General features: G+C 47.8%; 2 protein-coding genes across 4 annotated transcripts in view; one reads left to right on the top strand and one right to left on the bottom strand.

Moving 5' to 3' along the window:
- The first annotated feature begins 7,061 nt into the window (after nucleotides 1-7,061).
- Nucleotides 7,062-27,554, top strand: Atp1b1 (ATPase Na+/K+ transporting subunit beta 1). Its single transcript, XM_052737452.1, has 6 exons — nucleotides 7,062-7,281; nucleotides 11,578-11,706; nucleotides 21,286-21,441; nucleotides 22,336-22,520; nucleotides 25,304-25,384; nucleotides 26,139-27,554. Exons 1-6 carry the CDS (start codon nucleotides 7,185-7,187, stop codon nucleotides 26,400-26,402), a joined length of 912 nt encoding a protein of 303 aa, XP_052593412.1. The 5' UTR covers nucleotides 7,062-7,184; the 3' UTR covers nucleotides 26,403-27,554.
- Nme7 (NME/NM23 family member 7) overlaps nucleotides 26,957-27,821 on the bottom strand; it is a 145,739-nt gene continuing 144,874 nt past the window's right edge. For all 3 annotated transcript variants that reach the window (XM_052737447.1, XM_052737448.1, XM_052737450.1), the window contains one exon: nucleotides 26,957-27,647. In XM_052737447.1, the coding sequence (XP_052593407.1) occupies nucleotides 27,615-27,647 (33 nt within the window). In that variant the 3' untranslated portion in view covers nucleotides 26,957-27,614. The remainder of the gene's footprint in view (nucleotides 27,648-27,821) is intronic.

The raw sequence follows: 27,821 nt of genomic DNA, 5'->3' as shown, positions 1-27,821 counted from the left end.
ATGCGTGCAAGCACTCACACGTGTGTGCATATATATGTATGCATGTACATGTATATATATATGTATATATAGATACATATATATATAATGTCAAACCAAACAATGTAAAATTAGGGATTGGGAGGGTTGTTTTCAATATATACAGAGATGCACAGGGCTCGCTTCTTGTTCCTGCAAGCAAGGGACTAAGATTGAGTAGAAGTCACAAGGAGCTAGGGTTTAGCTCAAAATTTCCCAAATACAGGATGTTTTGCTGTAGGGCATGTGTAGACAGGGAGTTGACAGTTCCTGGAGGCATTCAAATGGAGAGTAGTTGACCTTGTCCTGCAGATGGGGGTTTGAACCAGAGGACCCCAGACATTAACTAAATACAGAGAGTCTATTCATATCACCACCGTTACCTACTGGCCTTTGACTGAATCAGCAGTAAGAAGTTGAAGGTTAAGTCGACCATGAAGAAACATTCTCTTTGATCTCTAGAAGACTACAGAGTCTTCTTTGAGGGTCAAAAAATACAAAGAGGGTCATAAAATACCCCAGCTCTCCATCTCATCTACCTTTGCTCCTGGAACTTTCTAGTGGGAGAATGCTCTAACAGGACCCTCCTTCCTTAGATTAGCCTTTCAGAAAGGTGTCCACTATTGCCCTAGAAAAATTACGTGTGTCGTGGGACATTTTGATCACATTCTCACACTCCCGAGACTGCGAATAAAATTTACTTTGAATCAGAGGACAGAGCTAGCTACTACCTGACCAAAATTAGCCATAGAGATTTTGGAGGACCGAGGACATATAGAGAGACACAGGAAGTAGTAGGGAGGGGCTGAAAGAAAGGCTCAGCCCTTTTTGGATGGAGGAAGGAGAGAGGGGAAGTCATTGGTCTCTTCTCCGCCACTTCTCTGATCATTCAGGTTCTTACCCAGGTACCTGACTCACAAGTTTTTATTGATAAAGAATAATCAGATAAACGCTTCATATGTGCAAGTCTGTTTGTAGGTTCACGCATGTGAGTGCAGGTGCCTGCAGAGGCCAAAGGCATTGGATCCTCCAGAAGCTCGAGTTGTAGGCCATTGTGAGCTGCCTCATGGGGGTGATGGGTACCGAACTCAGGGCCTCTGGAAGAACAGCGTGCTATTCTTAACCACTGAGCTGCCTTTCCAGCCCCTCCACCACCATTGCCTTGTGAACAGATGGAAGATTATGGAAATGAATTAATTTATATTTATTTTGAGAACGGTATCCCTCAACGGATTAAAGCAACCCTCCTGACTCTTAACCTCCTCAGAGGTTGTCTAGGACTAGCTTGTCACTACTCCCTGCTGACCCTCCTTCTCATTTCTGGTGACTGATCCTAGGGTTTTATGTGGTGATAAATTGTGTTCCCCAAAATATTGTACACTCTAATAAACTTATCTGGGGTCAGAGAACAGAACAGTCACTAGATACAGAGGCCAGAAAATGGTGGCACACATGCCTTTAATCCTATCACTTGGGAGGCAGAGATCCATCCAGATCTCTGTGCGTTCAAGGCCACACTGGAAACAGCTAGGCATGGTGACTCATGCCTTTAACCCCTGGAAGTGATGGCAGGAAGCAGAAAGGTATATAAGGTGTGAAAACCAAGAACTAGAGCTGGTTAACCTTTTAGGCTTTTAGCAGTTCAGCTGAGATCCATTTGGATGAGGACACAGAGGCTTCCAGTCTGAGGAAACAGGATCAGCTGAGGAACTGGTGAGGCGAGGTGGCTGTGGCTTGTTTTGCTTCTCTGACCTTCCAGCATTCATCCTAATACCTGGCCCTGGGTTTGATTTTATTAATAAGACCTGTTAAGATTCGTGCTACCGTTTTATGCATTTAGGCAAGCGCTCTCTACCGCTGAACTACATACTCAGCACAACTTTATTTTTAAACCCGAGGGAAGATGCTTTCTTTGGTGCAAATTGTCTAAAGGAAATCAAATCCAACCAATTCACCCCTGACTGGACTCATACAAAGGAGCAGCTCAGACGGTCTGAAAGCTCTGGCAGTAGCTTGGCACCACTAACCCACCAGTCTTCTGTCCTACCACCTCCCAGACATGCAGGTGAGTCATGAGTCCTTGGGGACATCACGCATCTCTGTTGTTCTGATGGAACAAAGCAAACATCATTCTCTACGTGTCCTCTTTTCCCTGCGACGGCCACCTCCACCACATACACATTAAACGTGGAGGGAGGTAGAGAATTCTAGCATGTCTCACTACACAGATGTCTTGTGGATTCATCAGTTAGGAAACAGAACAGCAGAAAATACCTTCCAGAAGTCTACCAGTCAGGACCCTGTATCCAAGACAAGCAGCATCCTGTTCTTCCAACGTAAAAGTACAAATTACCATGGCCCCTAGGTTAAAAAAGGTCCTTTTGGGTTTTTGAGGCAAGGTCTCATGTAGCCCAGGCTGGCCTCAGACTCACTATCCAGCAGAAGATGACTTTGAACTTCCAATCCTCTTGTCTGTACTTCTGGACCACTGGGAGTGTCAGGGCTTTGATCGCTCAGCTAAAGGGCTCTTATTTGTTATTTTCATACTGTTTCCTCATATAGGTCATAGATTCAATTTCAGACTCAAGGACTCAGAAAGGTGCCAGGAAATCCACAGATGAAAGCAGTGGAGGACAGTGCCTATGAGTCCCCGCTCGACCAGTCGAGGTATCTGAGGCCAGAGCTGCTTCAGAGAACAGTTTGTTTTTCTATTAAACATGAAGGGGTCCATTATAAAGCAGAGTGACACCCAGTGGACTAATCAGGTGTCCTTCTGTGATGGATGGTGAGGGTACTCAACCCTGCCTATTGTCGGGGGTTACCCAAATGTCCACTTACACACCAGCCACGCTGACCCATCCACAGCCTTTCCCAAGCCCTCCAGCTACAGAGCTGTACATCTGGGCTGCTTTCCCCACCGCCTGCCACTGAGCCATTTTCCTCCATACTGCACACAGTTCTGCTGCCAGCATGAGTCACCTTGCGACTCAGCCCCTCCACTCTGTACTTAAAAATACTCTGGGGCTGGCCGAAAAGAACCCCCGCTGTGTGTGAGCACGTGTGTGTGTGTGTGTGTGTGTGTGTGTGTGTGTGTGTGTGTGTGTGTGTGTGTACGGTGAACGTGGGCTTGGCAGCTCAGCCTTGCGCAGCCTCTGCAGAGAGCCTGACTGCATTCTGTTTGGCAGAGGGGTTTAGAGAGCCGACCGCTCCAGGGAGTTCTGTTTCCAGCTCTGGTTCTCTCAAGCAGCCCGCCAAAGTTGTATTCTTTCCTTTGCGGGCACCTCCATTTTAAGTCTCTTCGGTTTGGAGCAGAAGAATCTTCTACTTGACACGCTCTGTCTCTTCTCTCAGGCCAGTTTCTGGATGGCCATCTTGCTACAGACAGGGCCATCTTGTCTGCTTTTACCTGCTGGACCCTGTGACTGCCCCCAGGTAAATTCTGCATCAGTTACAACAGCAATCGGCTGTTTTCTGAGCTGGGATCTGTCATCCTCACTTGGCTAACCCTCCCTCAGCCCTCGGCTGTCAGTTCTGTTTAGCGCTTCTCCTCTGTCCACCCACACAGACTGTTAACCTTGGGCAGAATCAATCATAGGATGCCAGAACATCGCTCTTCCCTAGCCAGCACAGAGAGGGGACTGACAGTTGTTCCCCTCTCCCTGAGCCTTTATACTGAGCCGAGCACTCTCTTCCTCCAGTGAGCTTCTACAGGTGCCCAGGGAACCATGTTCTTATTTCCTGATGGTCCACACCCAGCTGCACACTGCACCTGCTGGAGGCACCCCTCCCTCTGGAGAACCACATACATTTTGATTTCAACCTGCTGCTCCAGCACCCTGCACAGAAGGGGCCCCCGGAACAAAGGCCCAGCCCAGTACAATCCAAAGGGACATTATGTGCTCGAGTTATTCATTACTTGAGTTAGCCAAGGTCACAGAGCAGGAAGCATGTTGGGAAGCAAGGGAAAAGGTGGCATTGAGGGTGGGGAATTAGTCAGGGTGACCTTCCAGGGCCCAAAGGGAACTCAGAGTCCTGGCCCTGGTTAAGTATCAGGGTAAGATGGTCAGTCGTAAAGTCATACCAATAGCTTCAAGGTTAGGCAAGGTCACATGGAAGGAATTATAGTTAAGCTAGCTACTTAATAGCTCTTGCTATGCACTAGGCAGGGTGCTTAACACTTTCCCACATCCTTCTTTTAATCCTGGCTACAATGTATCACTCTAATTTTACAGCTCAGGGAACAGCCCCAGAGGGAACAAGTGACTTGGCCAAGGTGGCAAAGTTGGCCGACCTGGACTGGAGGACTGTGGCCACATCTCCATCTTACCCTTCCTTGGGCTGCTTTATGTGGCCAGATGGTGAGAGGCATGAGACAGCTCCAGATGGTGGAGACTGGCTAGGCAGGTGGAGCTCGGCGAGGTGAGCCCCTGAAAGACATGGTTGCCACAGAAGCGGGCTGAGATCATGTTCTTCTGCAGCATCACTAGCTCTGGGTGGGAACAGGAATGCTTCTTCTGTGGAGCTTGGGGGGAGACGCTGCCCTGGCTCTGCAGGCCTGGCTCGTGCAGAGCTGGGGAACTCACCTGAGAAGGAGAGAAATCAGCCAGAGGAAGACAGACGGGGGCCCAGGTGAGAAAGCAAGCTTGTTTGTCTCGCAGGACAACAGTCAGACTGGCATTTGTCACACAAATTGGCAGTTAAGGGAGGGAGGACACTTCTCTTTCTAAAGAATAAAGGAAGCTCTGATAACAATAAATAAATAAAACCCGCCGCTATGAACCTGTTTGCACATGCTTGTGTTAACATGTGCTTCTGGGGTTTGAGGTACAGGGGCTGTGAGAGATGGGCACCACAACAGCCATGACTTTTTATTTTTCTTTTATTTCCTCCACCCTCCTCCCAACTCTTTGTCGCTCATGCTAACCTCATACTTGCAATCCTCCTGCCTCTGTCTCCAAACTGTGCGATTATAGGTTTAAATCGTTGAACTCCTGCCAAGCCTCATCCCTCTTGAAGCTACCTTACCTTCTACCCTCATGTGGTTTTGTTTGTTTTGAGTCTGCCCACAGAGTTCCCTCTCTCTTACAGTAGTGAGCACTTATAATACATATAGCCTTCCCAGGGGTCTGGTCTGCTGGAAACCCCTCCATGATGTAAGTTCTGCCTAGAGACTGATCAGGGGCATTAAATCTACAGGTGCAGCCTCTTCCAATAGCTTACCAACCACCAACTTGGGGCTTTTCCAAAACAAACACTGCAGAGGTAAAGCAGGGGGTGACTTCCTTTCTCAACAAGCTGCTCTCCCAGTTGCCCTTGACATAACCGGGCTGTAGCCCCTGTGGGCTGGGTGTGACTAGGTTGCTTCTTTCCCCCCACTAATCTTCGGAAATTTCAGGTTTTCTTCAGTCTTGCAAGTGCTAGTAAGAACAAGCTCATTTTGCATCCCTTCGATCTTGTCCTTGGGTCTGCGAGGTTGACCTTGAAAATGACTGGGTGCCTTGGGAAACCATCTCTGTATTGGGAAAGTCTTTGATAAGTAGCTAGCTTTCCACAACCAGCCAGGTCGCTCCAGGGACAGGCTTTTCTGCAGCCACTGCAGAAGCATCCCCATGTATTCTGCTGTGTCATCACCCCAAGAGCGGCGTGGGAAGCTGCTCAGGGGCTCGGTGGATGGAAATAAGAGTGGTTTTTCAGCCACCGAGGATGGAACGGATGGGAAGCAGGTCATGTCCAACCCTGCGCTTTGCGACGTCCTGACACATGAGCTGGGTCTTCCCAAGTGTTCTGTCATTCCAAGAATTCTACAGTAGAGGTGTGTGTGTGTGTGTGTGTGTGTGTGTGTGTGTGTGTGTGTGTGTGCCCCCAATGAGATAGAACAGTAAGCCAACGAGAATACCAGCCACCGACCTGGGCCAGGAGAGTCTTAGGTGTCTGGGTCACGTGCAGAAATTGTTCCCCGGGGTCTAGACTGGCAGGAGCCGCAACCGGTTCCCAGCTACAAGCCAGGGTGGGTTTGGCAATTGGCCGGCTTGAGGTGGTTCAGGCCGCCCACAAGGAGCACAGCCCAGGAGTCAGGAACCCAAGCTGCCCGCTGGGCTGGCCTGCTAGGAGAGGGCCGGGCCGGAACTGCAACCGCAGTGGCAGAGATTGCGAGGGGGCGGCAGGTGCAGGAGCGGAGAGGCGGAGCAGAGCTGGGCAGAGTCACTAGCGTCCCGGAGTGACCTTCCCCTACCCAGCCAGGGCCTAGGGGAGGTGGACCTGCAGCAAACCTAGCCCAATAGGTGTGTGTAGGGGGGGTGGGGGGGGTACCAGACGCGAGGAAGGGACCGAGGTCTCCGGGGCTCCCAGAGATCGACGCAGGTGCAGGCCACCGCACCAGCGCAGGGGGGTGTCCGGGCACAGCCAGGGGCGGGAGGGGGCGCGCATAGCAGCCGGAGCGCAACTCACCAGCCCCCTGTCCCTCTCCGCGCCCCCGCTGCCGCGCCAGTCCCTCTAGCCCAGTGGGCTCCTTTGTGCCGGCCCCGCGCCCGCCCCTTCGGGTCTCAGGCTCCGCCTTCTCGAAGCCGGCGATTGGTCCGCCGTGCCGCCGATGGGCGGGGCTACGGGCGGCGGAGGCGCGGTATATAGTAAAGGTAGGGCGTGCGCCCTCAGCCAATTTCTCGGCTCGTGGCCCGCGCGCGCGCGTGTACGGAGCCCGCGCTCTGCTCCTCTCGTCCTTCCCGGTGACTTTCCCTCCGTGTCCCTGGTCCGCCTCGGCAGAGGTCACAGCAGGCAGAGTGGTGCCGCTACAGCTGGGGGCGGCAGCTGCGGGGATCGCCGAGCCCCCCGGAAAGCGATCGGAGCGCGGGGGAGAACCCGCGAGCGGTCGCGCGCCCCCCGCTAGGTGCGGGGCTCGGAGCCGCCCAGCCCGCGCGCGCCCTCCTCCTTCGTCCCTCCTCCTTCCGCCCCCGCCGCACCTCCCCCTCCTCCCGCTCTGCCTCGGCTGCTCCGCCGCGCGCCTCGCACTCGGAGAGCCGCAGCGGCAGCGGCGCGTCTCGCCTTCAGAGACAGAGCCGGGCCGCGGGGGACACCGAGCCGCCGCCGCCGCCGCCGCCGCCGCGAGGACGCCTGGGCGCGCGCCGCACTCGCCCACCCTTGGCCTCGGCCGCCACTGCTGAGCCGCCACCATGGCCCGCGGAAAAGCCAAGGAGGAAGGCAGCTGGAAGAAATTCATCTGGAACTCGGAGAAGAAGGAGTTTTTGGGCAGGACCGGTGGTAGCTGGTGTAAGTACGGGGCTCCGCGGCAGTCGCCGCCCGCTCCTTGGCTTTTCCTAGGAGGCGCATCCCTGTGCGCGGGCACTGCGGACTGTTCGGTGGCCCACGGGGCTGTCCACGGGGCTGTCCAGGGTGTCGGGGACTGGGTGGTAGGCGATGCTAGCAGTGCGCGGGCCTGGGCTTGGCATCCAGTGACAAGTGAGGGGTCCCCAGGATGCGGCGCGGGTGGGGGCTGGAGCTGGCTAGACTGAGGGTTATGGGCATGGTAGGAATCTTCGTCTTCTGAGCCTTCCCTCCTGGGAAATTCGGTCAGGTTCCAGGAGACTGTGTATGTGCCTTCCCTCTCCATCGCCCAACACCTTAGATAAATGAGATTTGGGGCTGTGAGAGAAACTCGTGAGCTAACCTGTAATAATGCGGGCGATGGCTGTGATAGCATCATTTTTCCAGCCTAAAAATGTACCTAGAATGGAGAGGAATGGGGAGGAGAAATGCATCCCCACTGCAGTATTTCATGGCCATGTCTGGGGTTTACCCTAGAGACGGTCCTCGGAGTCATCATCACAGCCCAGAAACGGCCGTGTGAGCTCCATGTCAGAGCCCGTTTTTAAGCCTTGGCTAGACACATGGCAGTCTGGTGGTTTTTTAAAAGCTCTACATGGTACAAATCTTAGGAGATTTCAATGCTGCCTGTTGCTTCCTTGCCTGGAATCCCCCCAGACCCTATTGAAAATTAGATACCATATATATATTTTTTAACCTCTTTACACTGGAAAGGTGGTAGTTTTTTTTTTTTTTAAAGGTCATTTTGAAGGGCATAGTTGTAGATAAATCCACGAGTCGTGACTGCGGAAGGGAGGGAGGGAACTCCCCTCTGCTGCATCACTACCCCCTCCTTCTCCGGCATTACCAGCACCACAGCCACCACCAGCACCTCTGCCTCCTCTCCCCCTCTCCCCCCCTCCCCTATAGCACCAGCCCTGCAGTCACCAAGGGAACCCTGAAAACCAGCGATGCAGTGTTCCTGTGTGGGGAGGGTCTATGGAAACTGACTGGGGAATGAGTCAGGGAAACGCTGCTTGGCTGACATTTTGAAATGGAAGAGGCTAGGATATATGCTTTTTTTTTTTTTTTTGTCCCCCTAAAGGAAAAAAAAAAGAATGCAGTCAGGTAGCCTCTCAACTGAAAAACTGAAGGGTTAATAATGCATCATACTTCAAGGTTAGTCAAGGTGAAGCCTCATCCCACGGCATTACCGGGAAGCATAGGTATCCCCGAGCCAGGGGAAAAATGTAGTTCTTGAAATTAATCATGGCTTTTAATTTCACTTTATATTTCATTTTTGTTTGGGGAGACTGTTCTTCAATGGGGGGATATGGCCATAGTTTTCCAGTATTTTTGCAGTGTGGAAGGGAAACCTGAAGAAATGTGAGGTATGTATAGGATGACAAGCCAGGGTCATTTCCTAGCAACTCCTCCTCATAACTCAGCTAGGCCTGGGAGGTGCACTGCGGAACTGGCCCCTCCTCCCAGGTTAGCTGGGGCTCCTTTTTCTGGTGGTCTGGCCCCTGCAGCACCCCAGAACCAGGGGCAGCCTTGACTTCCAGGTACCTTGTGAAATTTGCCCGCTAGAGTTTTTCCACTTCTTAAATATATTTCTTTCCTCATTCCAGTCTCACACTCGTTCTTTGAATAATATTTGCTTTAGAGGGTTAGGAAGGCAGTATGGAACAGTTTGTTCTTTAAGCTGACATTTAATGGGGAACCCCTTTCATGACAGAGGGAGAGAGAATGAGAATATGTGGTCCTGATAATCCCATCCGGCGAGGTGGTGATACACACTGACTTCTGTGAGGTAGCCATCGGTCCTCAGCTTCCATTTTGTGGGTGCTGAGCTCGAAACCCAGTTTGTTTTCGATAAATGTCTGTTCCTTTCTGACAATGTAAGAAATCGCAGAGCTGCTCCAAGGCAGGTGATGTGGCAGCAGTAGCTGTCTCAGAGAGAGAGAGAGAGATGCCCCCTTTCCAGTTCTGGGCCCAACATGGATGCCCTTGGGACCAGGGCAGGATGCCCTTGGCTCCGTTTTGCTTATAGGTAGATTTTTCACCAAGATGGACGGCAGGAGGCTCCAGTCTGTCACCTGCTGGAGAAATCACAACTTACAAATCACTTTGTGCTTTGTACCTTTTAATGAAGTTAATACAGGTGTTAGCATGTTTTTACATTGTATTTATATATTTATATTGCTATTGGTTTCACATGCCACTTTTATAACCCTCTTTCGGCATTTTAAAGGATGAAAAAATATATGTATATGCATATGTATGTATGTATATATAAATATAAATATACATAAATATTAACTGCAAAACTCCCAGTGTTCCTTGTTCTTTAAATACAGAAAGAAAAGAAAAATTGCTTTACAGGGGGAAAAAATGTCTCTAAAGCTTACACCCCAACCCCCCACATCACGCCACTCAGCTGGTCGGTGGAACTAACCTAGCCTTTGGTTCTGTTTCTCAGTGCCACTGGTAGCCTTGGTCTTGGGGAGTCCATTGCCTAAGTTCACCTCTAACCAAACGACTTTGCTGCAGTGGCAGATTTACTAAGTACATCTCCAGCCACCGCCGCAGCAGAATTCCTCACTTGTCCATGGTATCCTGTAGGTAGAGTGGAAAGGCTATCTATGTCCTTGAGCTTAATCATGGTGCTTGTGAAATGACTAATTTCCCCGTCTATTCATCTTTGAACTCATAGCCTCAGTTCCCCACCTTCTTAGGTTAGGATTAGCTCCCTGGAGTCCAGGGAATGAGTAGAAGGATTGTAGTCCTTACCAGAGGCAAAGGCGGTCAAGTCAAGAGCACTGAGGGGGATATGGGGGGTGGGGGGTTTGGGCAACAGGACAGGAAAGCAGCTGAGAAGTGAGGCTCTCTGGAGCTGTCTTGCTGGCTGGGTTAGACCAACTCAGTATCTCTTCGGAGCGTTCGCTGGAAAAATTTTCCAGAGCCCTTGATGTCACAGCCTTGCCATTTGCCTACTGCTGCCTGGATACCAAATGCAGTGCTTAACCCTCGTCCTGCCAGGAGGAAGGGACAGAGCTGAGGGCTGTGGTTCTAGATGCTGCCGCCATCCCTCTTTTCCTCCTCTTTGCCTGGATCTTTGTATAGGGGAGAGAAGAAGGGATTAGATTCATCATTCTTGAGTGGGCTTTTACGTGTGTTTGGTTTGTTTCAGCCGCTCCATGACATCGTCGTCTTGAAGTGTCTATCCTTGATGGGAACGTTGGGTGTTTTTCCATGTGTGGAGGAGGGCTGCGTGGCTCATTTCCACAACTGTGTGCCCACTTCATTCCTGGCCCCTTCCCACCATGGGCACATACTTTTCAATAATCCCTTTACTCTGCGCCATTTTCCCGGGGACCCTTTAGAAGTAACCCATGCCTCCTCTGTGCAGTCATGTCTCTGATAACCTTACAGTTCTCTTGGTTCCCTTTCCTCTTCGAGTTGTTTGGCTGGCACAAGACAGCCAGGCAATGCCTAGTACAGCCTGTTACTATGCTGCTAATCGGGGAGATAATCCTTGTAAACCAGTAACTGATAGCCTTATTCCAGTCCATGGGCTTCGTGTTGGTTCAAGGTGGTTTTTTGTTTGTTTGTTTGTTTGCATGGTTTTTATTTTTAAAATTCGTTCTTATTCAGCCTGCACTCTGTTAACTGTGAGAAAAAAAAAGAAAATGTAGTTTACATAGCTAGTTGTTACTCTGCTGATCAGAAGAGGAGGTAAAAATGGCAGCCATCTGTACCATAGGATTTCCTTTGTGCGTTTGATTGGTTCCCAGTTGCCCCGTGCCCCTGAAAAAAAAAAAAGACAGTGCTTTATAGGTAGACTTGATAGGGAGAGCTTCACAGTGTATTTCTGAGTTGGTTGTTCTTAGGCATCTCAGTGTTTGGGGGTACAGCAGAGCAACGCCCCTTAGGAGCATGCTGTCGTGGGTCAGATGCACTGCATAAGTGTTTGCGAATGCGGATGCACTGCATGCGTGTGAATGCGGATGCAGGTTTGCACCGGTGGTTGATCCTCTTTACTCCGTTAGACTTCTTGCTATCGTTGAGCATTCTTCTACCTGTAACCCCCAAGAAAGAGCATGGTTCCCTCTTTAGATTAGTGCTGGCAAAGGAAGACCTAGAGAAACAGGTTGAAGAGAAACTGGGGAGGAGTTAATGGTCGGTCGTCTTTGGGAAGGGGAGACCTTGGTTCTACCTGGGTGGTTACATCACACCCATGTCTGTCTGTTCTCCCCACAGTTAAGATCCTTCTGTTCTACGTGATATTTTATGGCTGCCTGGCTGGCATCTTCATTGGGACCATCCAAGTGATGCTGCTTACCATCAGTGAACTGAAGCCCACATACCAGGACCGTGTGGCCCCGCCAGGTAAAACCCAGGGAATGGCTTCTCCTCCATTGGTGAAAGGGGTGCCATTTCCAACCGAGAAGACACCTTGAGAAAATAGTTCTGTAGTAGAAGCTTCAAGCTAAGTATGGGAAGGAAGCGGGAAGACTGTGGTAGCCACGGCTCCTGGCCGCATTGCAGCTGAGCTCCAGATGGCTGCAGATGTCTTCACAGCTCTGGGGTGAGGGTGGAGCACACATCCTCACTGTGTGACTGAGCACATCAGGTCCTGTTGGGGCTTCATTTTACTTGGCCTTAACACTCAAGGGATCATTCTAGGGCCTTTTCAGCTCTAACACATTTTTCTACTTGTGAGGTGACCATAACTCAGGTAAACCCTTAAAAAAAAAAAAAAAAAATCAGCTGGGCGGTGGTGGCGCACGCCTTTAATCCCAGCACTCGGGAGGCAGAGCCAGGCGGATCTCTGTGAGTTCGAGGCCAGCCTGGTCTCCAAAGCGAGTTCCAGGAAAGGCGCAAAGCTACACAGAGAAACCCTGTCTCGAAAAACCAAAAAAAAAAAAAATCATGCCCACAGAGAGGAGAGGCTCACCTGTTACTGCTCTGCAGTTTGACCATGAACACAGACACCATCTTTGCAGATCTCCACAGGCCTGTTTGTGGTTTTGTGAACCATCTCTCCAGTTTAGCTGTCTCTGGTCTCTCTAAAAACTTGAGCGAACAAAAAGATTCTCATAGAAAAGGCAATCCTCCGCAAGCGTCCACTGCTCTGACTTGGCTGCTGTGGGTGTTGAGTACACACCCGCCGTCACACACCCTGGACGGCCACTGCCCACAAGCCTGGGGCTAAATGACAGGCAGCTGAACAACAGTAAACACAAATCTACTCTGTGGTTCTTCTGCCTGGAGGACAGAGCTGGGAGAGCAAGAAAGTGGTGTGTGTTCCATAACTTCTTTCGGGTCCTCCCATTATAGATGACCTTGAGGTTTCGGGATTGGGGAGGTGGCAGTGACTCCCGTCTCTTGTGTGGGCAAGGGTTGGGTGGTTTGGAAACAGCTGCCGGTAGGTGACAGTCTTGGGGCCATGTGCAGTCACTGAGCAGTGCCCGTGGCCGACATGTCTTGCTCTTCTCCTTGGGGGTGAGGAGGAAGAAACGGCAGAATGTGAAGGTAGAAAAACCCAGAATATTTTCAGATATTTAGGTGGGAAGTGAGAAGAGAAAGTAAACGTATAAGTATATAAAACAACTTAAACGTAGTTCACCATCCACAGATTCCAGCAGCTCTTGTATCAAAAGGTGGGTCTTGGGAAAGGTTGAAGCGAGGTTCTGATGTGCCCAGAAATTGAGGCTATTCAGTGTTTTACACGGGCTTCTGTGGCCATCAGGCATGTCTCCATGCCCTCCTCCGCTAGAGGCCTTACAGCAGCACTGGACATCGTAGTAATTAGATTTGTGCACAGCTCCCATGCCACTTAAAAGTTGTCCCTTAGTCATGATGCTGTTTTATAATAGTTTAAACCTGAAGCAAACAGGACCACGTAGCCATCCTTTGCTTAAAAAAATAAAAGACTACTATATACACCTTGGAGAAATAAATAATTTACTTATTTAGGTTTTCGGTTTTAGAGATAAGATTTCTCTGTGTAGCCCTGGCTGTCCTGGAACTCGCTCTGTAGACCAGGCTAGCCTGAAGTTTAGATCTGCCTGCCTCTGCTCCCAAGGGCTGGGATTAAGGGCATGTGCTGCCATGCCTGGTAGAAATAAATAATTTTATAAAATAAAATTAAAATTTTTTTTTCCAGGTACTTTTTTAGAAAGAAATCTCACCTTCCAAAATAAATAGCCAGAGTGTCCAGTGCTTTAAGTAAGGGTTTGCAATTGACCTTGCCCTGACTGAGGCACGCAGTCTCCGCCCCCACCCCGTCTTCCCCTCTCCTTCCCAGCGCTTCCTATTAGCACCTATATTTAGTGTGCTCAGCAGTTGGACCTGACAAACCCTCCCTTCTCTGAAGGAATGTGAGTGGCTCATCTCGGAAATATGCATTCCTGTCCTTTGGTCTGAGTCACGGGCGAAGTTTGCAGCCCTTCACCTTCCCAGTTGTCTCCTCTGTCCCTTATCTTGGCCATTTCTGTCTGTCTGTTCTTAGCTTTTACTTGACTAGCAACTCTGCACATCCCCCTGTCCTAACCCTCTGGGTTTTCCCTACCCCTCCTGATACTTCTTAGAAAATGATGGTAACTTTCAGTCAGATCAGTATGAGCACTGGCTGGCAAGGAAGAGAGTGCTCCTGGACAGTCCCGAGTCCTCTGCATCCCCTGAGGGACCCTAACTGGACCCTCCTCTTGGCAACTTTCAGAACAGATGTTGAGAATTCATTTTGGAGAGGTATTAATGATTCATTAACTCTGCAGACTGAATAAATGTGTGGAAGTATATATCCCGATCAACTTTTGGCTTCAACTTAATGTCTCCAAGCCTCCATTTCTGTCTTGGTCACAGAGAGAAAGTTCTGAGTCAGATGTACATGGTAAGTGTGTAAGACTATAACATTTAAAGATACAAGGACTTACAGTGTGTTGCCATCTGACCTTGGGGCATGAATACAAACATGGCCAATTGGGTTTGGAGTATCCTTTACACTTTGAAATACCTTGTAACTAGATCTCTTCCAAATGGCATGTGTGAGTCTGGCAGTCCTGCCCTGCTGTAATCATGTAGCGTGTATAATGGATAAGCTGATAGGCCAAATGGAAAAGTCACAGACAGGCAGGAGAAAAATACAGAATGGAGGGGAAATTTAAGGACAAATGGGTCACATGGACTCTGAGTAGTGGATGCTTTTCCTTGCCAGATCTTACTCCTCTGTTAATACTAACCTGTTCACTCCACCCAGAAAGCAGAGTCTTGGATGAGATGTTGGCACACAATATTAAATAGCTGTTTTCATAGCCCAAGAATCACTGTTTCTGACTTCTTGTTGCTTTAATGTAAGTGTTAAAGCAGTCTCCAAGGCTATTAGACATAGGTCCCACCTTCCACTAGAAGCAGAAGGCTCTGAATTGCCAGTGAGCTTTGGGTGATAGAGCAGGGGTAGGCTGCATACTTCAGTTTGGTGGTGTCGGTCCAACCTTAGCTTTCCCTGGAAGTAGTTAAATATCAGTGAGTTAGAAAACATACTCAGAAAGTTTCTGGTGACAGGATAACCAAAATGACAGGGTAACCAACTCTCTTTAACATACCTACACCTGCCATACAGCATCCAAGCTTTTGCCCAGAGGAGAATCTCCTGGGGTGTGTGGAGGGAGCAGCATGTCCTTTCGGTTGGATCTGGGAGAGACATTGCCATTCGCTGTGCTGCGGAGAGTCGAGCACAGTGCACACGTACACGTACACACACTCCCGTGTGCATGCGCACAACAAGGCGTTTGTTCATCTTGTTGCCTCCCCTGTGGTGTAATAGTAAAGAGTCTTCCGTGGGCTGTCACCCATCCCCCACCCCCAGGTTATCCTAGCAACAGTGCAGTGAACTGAAGGTCACTGTATGTCATTCCCTGAGTCCACAGAGTTCCCACCTGGCATGCTTCCTGGTGCAAAGGTAGGAAATGTATTCTCTATTCTTCCTCTTAAAGTTGCGGGAGGTTGTTTTACTCTTACAGATGGCTCAGTGAGGACAGAACTCATTTTAAAAGGATCAAATTCTTGGCACGTGGGTAACCAGAATCAGGGCAGGAAGGCAGAGTGGATGAACATGAGCTAATCTAATTCACAAGGGCACAGCCATCGTAGCCCACCCCTCTATCCACATGCTTCAGGCTTCTGAGAAGTCATTATGCCCGGCTCAGAAAAACTGTTTTCAAATCACGTGGTGATTGGCCCTCTCCAATTTCAGAAGTAGGAGTAGAAAACACTTTCTCCCTGTGCTTTGGAGGCACTGTAACTTCAGAGTGTTAGGGGACTTCTATGCCATTTCCAGTTAGAGTCGGTTGATTTGTGATGGCCTAGCTGACATTTGGGGCTGACTGCTGCTTACTCTCTTTTCTCACCCTCTGATGGATCCTGCCAATTTATTCCCGGAGGAGACAGCATTGGTAGTGCAAGCTTTCCCCACCTGTGGTTCATTAAAGGGCTTAAAGAGGAAGATCTCAAGCTTCCAGAACTCTCTTGCCCATGCAGTGTATTTGTAGAGTCTCTTAGGTATTCAGAAAGCTCAGTGATAAATATAAAACATTTATGGAAAGCCAGATGTAATGTATTCATGAGGTCGAGAAGCAGGAGGATTGCCACAAGTTTCAGGTCAGCCTCGACCTCCAGAAAAATGGGCCGTACTCATTTGAAGATGAGTAAGCAGAGCCAGGCCCTCTGTTCAGTAAGACGAACTAACAAAGTCATGGAAATGATCCTGGGGGCAAAAAGCCAGATATGCCACTGCCATCTCAGGCTTGTGGCATTCACTAGGAGAGAGCTCCACCCCGGGGGACAGCATCGGAAAGACATCTTCATTTTTGCTGATGTCGAATCAGACAGGGTAGGACTGGTCAGTGAACATTTAGTGCTCTCACGCTAGAACTCGCCACCTGATGCTGACCAGACCCCAGAGTGGCTAGGGCAATGAAGGAGATCCATGATGTATTACCCAATAGCTTTTGACCAGGAAAGTACCTTTTCTCACTTCATGCAGGGATAGGCCCCCTGGAGTGTCATACATATTAAGGTATCAGATTTCAGGTTATTAGCAAATGCTGTGTTTTGAAGTTAGACAAGTCAAGTATACACTTGTTCCTTGTTAGATCTTAGACCAAAAAAAAAAAAAAAGCACAGTATAAAAGGTCTAGTGCTTGTCTGTTGTGTTCCCCTTTAAAGAAGTGTCACCCTCTTTATTTTGGGAATAAACACAATTATGAGCTAGCCAAAATGTCAAGCACAATATTCTATGAAACTATTTTGAAAGATAAAACCTCCACACTAAGTAATTCCTTCTTAGCATCTGAAATTGAACATGCAACTTCTGAGAAAAGTCCCCTGATGGGTAGTTCTTAAACAGTGAAGGACCTGCAACCAGAGTTTGTGGCATTTGGTTTAGACTTGGGCACAGATTTCTGGACATCACTGGTGGTTAAACTGCCCCATAGTCTGTAGAAACAGGTGAGATGCTCCTCCGAGACTTTTCAAAGTGAGCAGGTTTGAGGTGTGGATAGGCTGTATATGTGACCATTGCCTCCGGGCAGACGATTTACTCTTGGCTAATCCAGCCTCCAGTCACATGCTAACCCTGACGCAAAAGGTAAGTGGACGGGAACTGGTTCCCAGAATTCTGTTAGGTAAGTTGATAGTAACCCCAGAGCTAAAATAATAAATAATAGGTTATTCAGATTGACACTTACAGGGAGGTAATCATCCAAATGGAGACCTGTAAAGGTGCATTTGTGGATGTATAAGCCGATCTCATTCCTCCCTTTTCTTTTTAATTGCAAAGTACTTTGAACCTGCAGTATACAGGAGATGTGAATGGCTTCATGTAAACGCTTCTGCTAGCTTCCTGTGCCCTTGGAGGTTTCTCTGGAAGATGATACCTGTTGAGTATTTGGCCATGAGTCATCACATGGATCAAATGACAGGTCCCAGCAGCTGTGCTCTGGGATTCACTGGAGAAAGTGCTGCAAGGTTAAAATGGCTACATTCTCCTTTAAATGCTTCAGCTCTGCGAGCAGATTGAGAAGTCACAAACTTGCTACATTATAAATCTGACTGGGAACAGAATGCGAGCTAGTGAAAACGCGCTTTCTTTTCCCCACTCCCTTGTTCATTCCTTCTGTGCTCATCCACTAGAGCCAGAAGTGGGGGTGTCTGTCACCTTTGTTTCTCAGGAGATGGGAGTCAGGAGAGGCAGGTGCATCTGGAGAGGGCAAGTGTGAAGTCAGATGTTTTTTTATTACTCCAGATCTTAATGTAAAATTGAAGGACTTAAAAGAACCCAGATATTAACATTACTCAAATCATTTCAGTCCTTCCTTAGGTGACTTCCTCAGGTAACAGCTTGACTAGTTCATGATTAGTTTCACTGGTGGCAGCAGAGCAGAACTGTACCGAGCTTCCCTTCCTTAGTGTCCATTTAAGCTGTGACAGGCAAGAGGCAGAAGGCTAGGTCTGCTCTTTGGCTTCTGGGAGTTCCCACTGCAGGCCGAGCTTACCCTTGTTCAGTTCTTACTAACAGCTTTCGGAGTGGGCAAGGAGAAGCCAGAAGCCCACTAGCTGGCAGAAACACCAGTTAGCAAGATCATGGGGTTGGGGGTGGCGGGTTGAGCTATGGCGTAGAAATTGGTGTGATTCCAGTGTTCTAATTATTGATTGGCCTTGACTAGAGAGGAATGGCGCTGACCGCGCATCACTGTTGGGTCAGTGGCGGCACTCAGGTCACTAGAGTACACACCATTTCACAGGTCGGTTGGTAAGCAGTGGGCAGCTGATGGGCTTGCCACTGACAAGTAAGGCGGGCATCCACATCTGGGTGAACATGGGGTCCTGAATAACATGCTAACAAACGACTGAGTTCCAGAAACTCAATGTTTGGGGCTCTGGCACGTGTCATCCTGTCTCTTTTAAAGGGGAACCGGGAGTTGAAATGGTGAGAATGAAAAGCGCTCTCCGTAATCCCGCCTCCTCAGAGAAGTGGTATCACTGCACCCCGACACAGACATCAAAGCAATGGCACCTTGAGTGGCCCCCCTGAAAGAAAATGCAGAGAGGCACCTGGGCAATGAGAGGCAGTGGGGAATGCCAGCTGAAGCCAGGACAGAAGGGACAGTGACATGGGTGAACTTGCTTCGCAATCTGGGTCCCACCTTGTTTATTTTCAGGGTGACCTCTGGTCGCGTTAGTTGTTGCAGCTCGTGGGGTGAGACCGATTCTCACATTGGACTCTGTTGCTTTGTTAGCAGTTCGGTTTCTGCTGAATCACCTGCCCTGCTGGGGACCACAGCTGGCACGGCTGGCACTTACCACACCCTTCCTCGGCTGCCTGAGGTTCCGTGTCTTCCAGCTTCCCTCCTTTCTGAAAGATGGGTAGGGCTGCTCCTGGCCTCCTGACATTTGATCACTTTGCTTTCTTCACACTCCAAGCTGCCTCCACCTCCCCCTTTTCCTGGACTAGGAAAGCTGAGTAACCCTGAGCACATAGTTCTCTTTGTCCATTCTGCCTGACAGATTCACAGACATTTGTCCTGGTCTCTTAGGCATGGCTGCCCCTCAAGACTCCACTCACTCTGGATCCCAGGGCTGTTCTAGGAAAACACCCCATCCTCCTGACTTTTGATTCTCTAGCACTGGGTGTGTGCCCTTCATTTCCCCAGGGCCAGGCAAATCACCTTGACTTAAATGCCTGGTTTATAGCTCAGACTAGGCACGGCTCTCTAGCTGTCTATCCTGTTTTGCAGTACTGGTTTCCCGTCACTGTCCTGGGCTAGCTTCTGGACTTGCCCTTGACTGCCTGTTTTCTCTTTGCAGAGGTCGGTGGCTTTCCCTGCATTGCTTCAAAGCACATAGGAAAGTCACAATGCCAGCTTCCCAACTTAACGTGAAAAGATTGGCTAGAATATATTTAGATTGTTTTAGACATGAAAACAATTTTTCCTGGCTTATGAGCTTTTAGAGAATGTTTTATCATAGTAACCTTTGCTTATTTCAAGCTGAAGATTCTTTATGACTTAATTCTGAAGCAGTATTCTTTTTACCCATTGACAGTTTTTTTTTCCTGTGTTCTTTGGATATTGCATTAGCCTTTTCAAGAAGTTTCTGTACATTTTTTAAAACAATTCATTACTGTTATATAATGTGCAGGTGCATGTGCTATGGGCCACATGTGAAGGACAACTTTGTGGAGCCAGTTTTATCCTTCTGCCTTTCTGGAGGTCCTGGGGATTGAATTCACATCAGCAGGCTTATATATACAGCAAGCTTTCCCTGCTGAGCAATCTCATTGACCCCTCCAGAATACTCTTCACTGTTTGGTTTGAGACAAAGTCTCACCGTGTAGCTCTGGCTGGCCTTGAACTCGCAGAGATCCACCTGCCTCTGCCTCCTGAGTGCTAGAATTAAAGGCGTGCACCACCGTGCTGCACAAGAAGGTGTTTATTATCACTCTTGGTATTTTCATCTTGAGCACTTCGATCCAACCCTCACTCACTTCATATCTCCATCCCTTCTCCCATCTCTCTAGGTGGCTGCTTAGAGTTCCCTCTGTTGGGCTAGTCCCACTTAGCTCAAAGCAGTCCTCACTCAGTGGAAAAACTAACAGCTATTTACTCCAGCTTCTGTTGAAGCCTTATTCTCAAGCACCACAAATGGTGCTTCTCAATAATTAATCTCGCTAGTTATGTCTCCACTTTAATTATGTCGTTCTCTGCATCCATGTCGCCACTATTAGATTCTAATTCTCCAGAGCAGTCATTCCAAACCAAGGGTGCTTTGGGCTCAGAGGTTATGCCCAGGTAGAGCCTATGAGGCTGCCTGTTTACCCGACTTGAGAGTGGTGTGGGTGCTCCCACCAGCCGGAGGTGATGGAAGGAGGTCAGGTGTAGCTCGTGACGAGCAGGCCCCCGACACAGGGCCAATCTGGGATGGAGATGAGAACAGCAAGGCTGTCTGATGTCACAACAGCAAACGAGATAGCTGGTGTGTGTGTGTGTGTGTGTGTGTGTGTGTGTGTGTGTGTGTGTGTGTGTGTTCCTACTAAAGAACTGTCCTGTGTTTTTTGATAAAGTGGAATGTAATTGGGTATCTTTTATCTGGCTGTCCTGGGGTGGAATGTCATTGTGATTGCCTCTCCAACTCACTGACCTGGATATAGTGCCATTGTGTAGTATTGTCCAAGTGCCCATTTAGGAAACCCTGTGAGGGCACAGGCTTCTGGACATGAGAGAGAATGCAAACCCACGCCACATGTTTCTTGAATTTCACCCTGATAGGTACTGACATGCTCAGGTATTTGAATTAGTAACTGCATCTATATCTCGAATTCCCCGTTCTAAGCTGAAAAATCTACCCTAGGTTAAAGAGCCAAATGACTGTCTTTGGGGAGCAGTCTTGGGGTTAGAGAGATTGAGACTTTATAATTTGTTGACTTGGAGTATAAGAGCAGGCTGCTGCTCAAAGTGTCTACGTTATTATCGAAGGGAGAGCCACCTGTACACCGGCTGCTGGGGATGTAGTTTTAAGAATGTGTGTACGTGTGGGCACTAGAAAAACCACGGGCTTTGGAGAACTGCATGCCTAGGTTGGAATTCTGCTTTCTCTGCAGCCTTGGACAGAACCCTTAACCTTTCATTGCAAGTGGTATTCTCATTCACAAAACAAGTTAATGTCTACTATGAAGTGTTGGCAAGGAAACTGGATGATATCTGATATTACATCATCACCATTACATTCAGATATCTAATCTAAATGCCACCAGATTGAATTTGAAAGGGAAGTGGGGATTTTATCCATCACGTGAGCCAAGTAGGGGTGGGGTGGGGGGTGAGGGAAGCTTATTTGTGCAGGGAAAGCCTGCTTTTGGAGTCTCCTGCCTTCCCACTGAGTTTGTCTTTCTGATTTTTACTGTTGTAGGATTGACACATATTCCTCAGATCCAAAAGACTGAAATTTCCTTTCGTCCTAATGACCCCAAGAGCTATGAGACCTATGTGCTAAACATCATTAGGTTCCTGGACAAGTACAAAGATTTGGCCCAGAAGGATGACATGATCTTTGAGGACTGCGGCAGTAAGTGACTCGCTGTAGATTCGTAGTAGTGAACGAGTTGCCAGTTTTTCTTAATTTAGTGTTTAAAGGCAATGTTACTGAATTTTTGTTAGAATGTACGCGAGGTTTTCACCGTACTTTACAATAATTAAGGAGACACAGTGATAAGCAAGGTGAAATCATGTTTGAAGGGGAAATAGTTAATTTAGTAAAATATACATTATGACAAGGATAGCCGTAAATAATACATATCAAATATGCAATAAAATATATTCATTGTTTTCCTGCAGCTCCAGAAAATTCTGACCCAAACCTTTTCAGGTCAAAAAGTTATTGACAATCCTTGGAATTCATGTTCTTGTTACAATGTCGCTGTTTCTGAGCAAAGCCATGCAGACCGTTAAAAGGCGGCTGTTGCTTAGACATGGTCTGGTTTTCTTTCAGCCCTAAGTAACTAAGCAAACCATTAGAGCAGTGGTCCTAAGACCATCAGAAAATATAGATATTTACATAATGATTTATAACAGCAAAACTACAAAGTAGCAACGGAAATAATTTCATGGTTGGGGGTCAGCACAACATGAGAACTGTATTAAAGGGTCCCAGCCTTAGGAAGGTTGAGAACCACCGCCTTAGAAGAGTACAGACTGATTAGAAAGCAGTGCAGGTGGTGAGCAGTTCAGGTTTGGGCTCATGCCCCGGTGATGGCCTTTGCTAAAACATTTACCTTTTGGAGAGAGAGAGAGAGAGCGGACAGCTTGTTGGAAGAAGCCCTTGTCTAATATAGACCCCGTGTAGCGCTGTCTTCAGTGGGAGATTAATACAAGGAACAGAAAGTTCTTTTCCTTCTTAGCAGCGCAGAGCGAACGGCCGGCACACTCTGTAAACGGGTCTGTGCTTTTTTTTTTTTTTTAGGTATGCCCAGCGAACCCAAGGAGCGGGGAGAATTTAACCACGAACGAGGAGAGCGAAAAGTGTGCAGGTTCAAGCTGGACTGGCTGGGGAACTGCTCCGGACTCCAGGATGACTCCTACGGCTACAGGGAGGGGAAGCCCTGCATCATCGTCAAGCTCAACCGAGTCCTGGGCTTCAAACCTAAGGCAAGTGGTGTTTGCCGGGACACATGCCTTTTGGGGCCTCATGGATGAGACCGGAAGTTTCAAAATACACTCACTGCTACTTTTGAAGTGCTGTCAGTCAGTAGTATAATACCAAAACCTTTTCTCCTACATCGAGGGTGGCGATTCCTAAAGTTCCTGAAGTTGCAGACTGAGTGCCACAGCCAAATTTTGGAGTGTGGCCCTGTTTTGTTTTGGGGGGACATAATCTCAATGTAGCCCCAGCTTATCTCAATCACTTTGTAGCCAAGGCTGGCCTAATCTCCCTGTCCTCTTAGTCCCATCTCCGCAGTGATGGGACTGTGGGTGCTCCCTCACGGCTCTGTCTTAGTACTCTGCTTAGTGTCCAGATAAAAAGTTATTTCTACGTGTGAGAGTCCCCTGGCTATGTGGTCTGATTACAGGCTGTTTTTGGTGTGGGCTTAATGGAGCAACAGGATTATTTCAGAAATGCTGTCTATTAATCTGAAAAAACAAACAAACAAAAAAAAACCACTTTTTTTCCCTGATGATTTCATTACAAAACCCAGAAAATAACACCTTCTCTGAACTTTGATAACCATGCAGTTTCTAACATTCCTTGATCACTAAAACCAGCAAATTGCCACTGATTTGAGAAATTCTTTAGAAGGAAAAAGTTGTTGGTGTTGTCTCAGTCTTTTTTTTTTTTTTTTTTTTTTTTTTTTGGTTTTTCGAGACAGGGTTTCTCTGTGTAGCTTTGCGCCTTTCCTGGAACTCGCTTTGGAGACCAGGCTGGCCTCGAACTCACAGAGATCCGCCTGGCTCTGCCTCCCGAGTGCTGGGATTAAAGGCGTGCGCCACCACCGCCCGGCTTTCTCAGTCTTTTTAAGTGGTTATTTCATTTTCTTCTCAGATCATGAATTAAACACTGCTGTCCTTCCTTAGGCATGGTTTCTGCCTGAAGGTTCCTCTAAAGAGACCATGGATGCTGCCCAGTAGTAGTGTATACATTTTAATTCTGAGGGGAATTGGCTGCAATCCATTGAGCTACCTGAACAAGCTCACTTCCTCTCCGAAACCTGTCTCCTTTCATTCACTCAGTTTCTACTGCATGCTGTTCATTTATTTCCATAATACTGGTTACCCAAAAGAAAATCAGTGTAGAGAGGAAAAGTTTCCTTTTTCCTTTTTTGAGATAATGGTGTCTCTATGTAGCCCCGGCTGTCCTGGAAGTCTGCGGACCAGGCTGGCCTTGAACTCAGAGATCCACCTGCCTGAAGGCTGGGATCAAAGGCGTGTGCCACCAAGCCCAGCAGAAAAAGTTACCCTCAAGAATGCATCAAAGCTCCTTTATTCTACCAGAGGCAAGAACCAGTAGTGGGTGGCGGGCTGGTTGCCCGAATGGCTGTCCGCTTGCTTGTCTTGATGGATCTCTTGCGAATGTTAATGTGCCTTTCAGCAGAATTTTAATCTTCCCACACAGACAGGCATATAACAGGGAGCACCAGAGGCAGGACTCCACGCTTGTATTTGACGTTTACATGGCTAGGGTGATCTAGCAATAGGAGGAGCTGGTGTGGTGTGTCTGAGGGAAGCCAATTGCTGCTCTCCGGGTCATTTGCTTTGAATGTTCCTCCCCACACACTTCGTGCTTCCTGTTTCACAGAGGCCGGGGCCGGCCTGCGGTGATTTCTGTCTTCCCACATCTGGATGGCCTGTTCTGTGCTGGATGCTGATTCCTCCTTTTCATTTTGCTCTCCAGTTCATCCCCTGCTGCTTCTTTCTCGTTTGTCTCTCCCACCCAAGTGGCCAGCTGTTGTCAGTGGAATGATTTTTTTTGTTAGAGTGCAGTACCTCCTCATTCCGATCGGTGTGCCTGGTGTGCCTGGTTCCTGATCTTCTGAGGGTAGATTGTGGTAACATCTTAAGTGTTTTCTATTCCAAGTTTTCAAGGCAGAAATATTGGTAGCAGAAAGCCTCCCAAGAGTCAAGTCTAGCTGCTCATTTTCTCATATTCTACTAGTGCCAAAATATGAATCCCCCACTGATGTGTAGATCTGTCGGGACAGCTGCTCTTTAGACGGTGTGTAGGCCATGTCTCAGGTCCAGGCTCGGATGCAGTGCTAACGTGGGTAAGCAGATGGCTGCTTTCCACCAGTATGTATTCATCACCCTTCTTTGGAGGTAGATTTGAACCAGGGATGTAATGTAGGAGGAGGGCTCTGTATTTTGCTGTAGCAGTCGTTTTCAGACTGTCTCTGGGTCTCCTGGACTCACTCAGTCCCAGCACTCCATCGGAGTAAGACAATGCCACCTTTACCTGGTTTAGGTGTTGGATGTACCTCACAGAATTGGAAAGAGAGAGTCCTTGGGTACCAGTGTGTGCCCTTTCTCACCCCCAGGGTTCGAGGAGGTGCCAGCCGACTCCCCATGTAATGACGGTCCCCTTAGCAGTCACCCAGTCTCTCACTTTTCATTGTTGTTAGAGTCAGGCTTCCAGAAGATTAGCACCAGCATCCCTTTGAGTGCTGGGCTGCTTCCAGAAGATGATTAGCACCAGCATCCCTTTGAGTGCTGGGCTGCTTCGCCCTCCTTTGTGATCACCACACTTGGACACTTACGGGCATTTCAAACAAGTCAAACAGAATTTGCTAATTGGTGAGGGGAGTGGAGTCACTTACTCACTTTCCTGATGTATTTTCAGTGGTTTATTGTCAACAATGTGTATTTGTTTGGGCTACCTATCAGTTTTATTTCCCAGGGAAAAAAAATATTTTGTTGACCAATGTGGGTTTCACTTTTAGCCTCCCAAGAATGAGTCCTCGGAGGCTTACCCAGCGGTGAAGTATAATCCAAATGTCCTACCCGTTCTGTGTGCTGGCAAGGTAAGAATGTATTCAGGGCTCCTGAGGGTGAGAGGGGAAGTGGGGCCGGATGAGAGGAATGGATGAGATGCCACACAGAGTCAGAGGGGCAGTTTGAATGCAAGAAACTGAAAAGATGAATTGGAACTGTACAAACTGAGTTTGTTTACTGGCACAAGAAACTCAAATATCTGAATTTAATCTAATGGAATGTGGGTTTATGGACCCAAGAGGCGAGCTAGCCTACAGCATGTGCTAAAAATTTGGGGTCAACTTTCTTTTTTCTCTTTTAATGAACACCAAAAATTAGTGTTGTGGTACCAAGCCAAGACATAGATAGATGTAAGAAATAAGGGGCAGATATGCAAACAAAAATTGCTGGAGACAATGTCCGTAACAAAACAGTATCTATCAGGACAATGCAAGGAGTCCTCTCACTATTGGCCTTCTTACCAGGAGACTGTGTCAGCTTTGAGAAATACTTCCTTGGCCTTTGCCTCAGTTTCTCCATTTGCACAGTGAAAGCAGCCCCCTTTTGTGAATGTTTCTTGGCTGCTATGGGCAGCCAGATTACCTCCTTCCTGTAGGGGCCACCCAGTGCTTGGTGGCCCTGACTTCTGAGAGGCTTGAGGTAGGCATGCCACAGGGTGGCTTGTTTTCTTTTCCTCTAGCAATCATTTTGCAGACTGTAGGGGAGTCTGCACGCAAGAACAAGATGAGACCCGGGAGGGAGGTGTGCCATCAAAATTAAGTCGCATTTCCTTTTGGTTTCCAGAGAGATGAAGACAAGGATAAAGTCGGGAACATAGACTACTTTGGAATGGGCGGATTTTATGGCTTCCCTCTGCAGTATTACCCCTACTATGGCAAACTCTTGCAGCCCAAGTACCTGCAGCCCCTGCTGGCTGTACAGTTCACCAACCTCACCTTGGACACTGAGGTTCGCATTGAGTGTAAGGCATATGGTGAGAACATTGGGTACAGTGAGAAAGACCGTTTCCAGGGACGCTTTGAAGTAAAAATCTTAATTAAGAGCTGATCACAAGCACAGATCTTTCCCACTAGCCATTTAATAAGTTAAAGATACACAAACCTACTAGTCTTGAACAAACCGTCACATGTGGGACCTACACTTCATCTCTATGCTTTACACTAGCTTCTGCATTTAATAGGTTAGAATGTAAATTTAAAGTGTAGCAATAGCAACAAAATATTTATTCTACTGTAAATGACAAAAGAAAAAGAAAAATTGAGCCTTGGGACGTGCCCATTTTTACTGTAAATTAGATTCCATAACTGACTTGTAGTGAGCAGTGCTCTGGCCCCTAAGTATTGCTGCCTTGTCTATTTTATTTAGTGTACAGTACTATAGGTGCGCACTCTGGTCATTTTTCAAGCCATGTTTTATCATATGTTTTCTACTTTACGTGAGCAAGGATTGCTGTCCAAGGTGTAAATATTCAATGGGAATAAAACTGGCATGGTACTTTTTCCTTTTCTTTCTTATTTTTTGGCTCTGAAATTTCAAAGATAATGGCCCATCAATGAGCATTTTTAACACACTCCATAGTCTTTTTCCTGTGGTATCAGGTGTTTATTTTTATCTTTATTTCCTGGGGCTGGGGGGTGGGCTGTCATGGGGGAACTGCCCTTTAAATTTTAAGTGACACTACAGAAAACCACAAAAAGGTGATGGGTTGTGTTGTGCTCCGTGCTGAATGCTGTTTCGCCATCTTTCCCCTGTCCTCCAGTGTGTTCTGAAGCTGTACTGTGTCTAGATCTGGATCTGCCCATCACTGTGGCCAGTGATGGGGCGAATTAATTTGCTTTGTATGTTTTCTTTTCCTTCTTTCCTTTCTCTGGAGGCATCATGTGCTGGTGCTGTGTCTTTATGAATGTTTTAACCATTTTCATGGTGGAAGAATTTTATATTTATGCAGTTGTACAATTTTATTTTTTTCTGCAAGAAAAAGTGTAATGTATGAAATAAACCAAAGTCACTTGTTTGAAAATAAAATCTTTATTTTGAACTTTATAAAAAGCAATGCAGTACCCCATAGACTGGTGTTAAATGTTGTCTCCAGTGCAAATCCATGTTCTAACATATGTAATAATTGCCAGGAGTACAGTGCTCTGTTGATCTTGTGTCGGTCAGGTTAAAACAACGGACAATAAAAGAATGAACACATTCCTCACGTGTGCGACTCACTGGTCTGAGTGTCAGTCTGTGTCATCTTTATTTTCTGTGTTGTTAATTATCCAAGATCTTGAAGAAATACTGGACCTGAAAGGCAAGCACAGGCCGTCATTAGCTGACATACATGTCTGGACTCCCCCACCTGCTCAGAGCTTGATCAGGATGCCCATGGGACCAGGGGAGCAGGATGCACACCTTTCCCCCAGGGATGACTTGAGTTAACCAGTGGCAGAAAGCCTGGTTTCACAGTGCTGTTCCACT

Source organism: Peromyscus californicus, unplaced genomic scaffold, assembly GCF_007827085.1.
Source record: "Peromyscus californicus insignis strain IS unplaced genomic scaffold, ASM782708v3 Scaffold_14__1_contigs__length_90479793_seg_2, whole genome shotgun sequence".
Lineage (NCBI taxonomy): Eukaryota > Metazoa > Chordata > Mammalia > Rodentia > Cricetidae > Peromyscus > Peromyscus californicus.
This window is presented reverse-complemented; position numbering and strand designations above follow the sequence as displayed.

What these genes read in the sequence shown, in the direction of transcription:
- Atp1b1 (XM_052737452.1), top strand. Translation starts at nt 7,185, where the DNA reads ATGGCCCGCGGAAAAGCCAAGGAGGAAGGCAGCTGGAAGAAATTCATC. An exon ending in GGACCGTGTGGCCCCGCCAG is followed by an intron (nt 11,707 to 21,285) that starts GTAAAACCCAGG and finishes TTACTGTTGTAG; the next exon opens with GATTGACACATATTCCTCAG. An exon ending in GATCTTTGAGGACTGCGGCA is followed by an intron (nt 21,442 to 22,335) that starts GTAAGTGACTCG and finishes TTTTTTTTTTAG; the next exon opens with GTATGCCCAGCGAACCCAAG.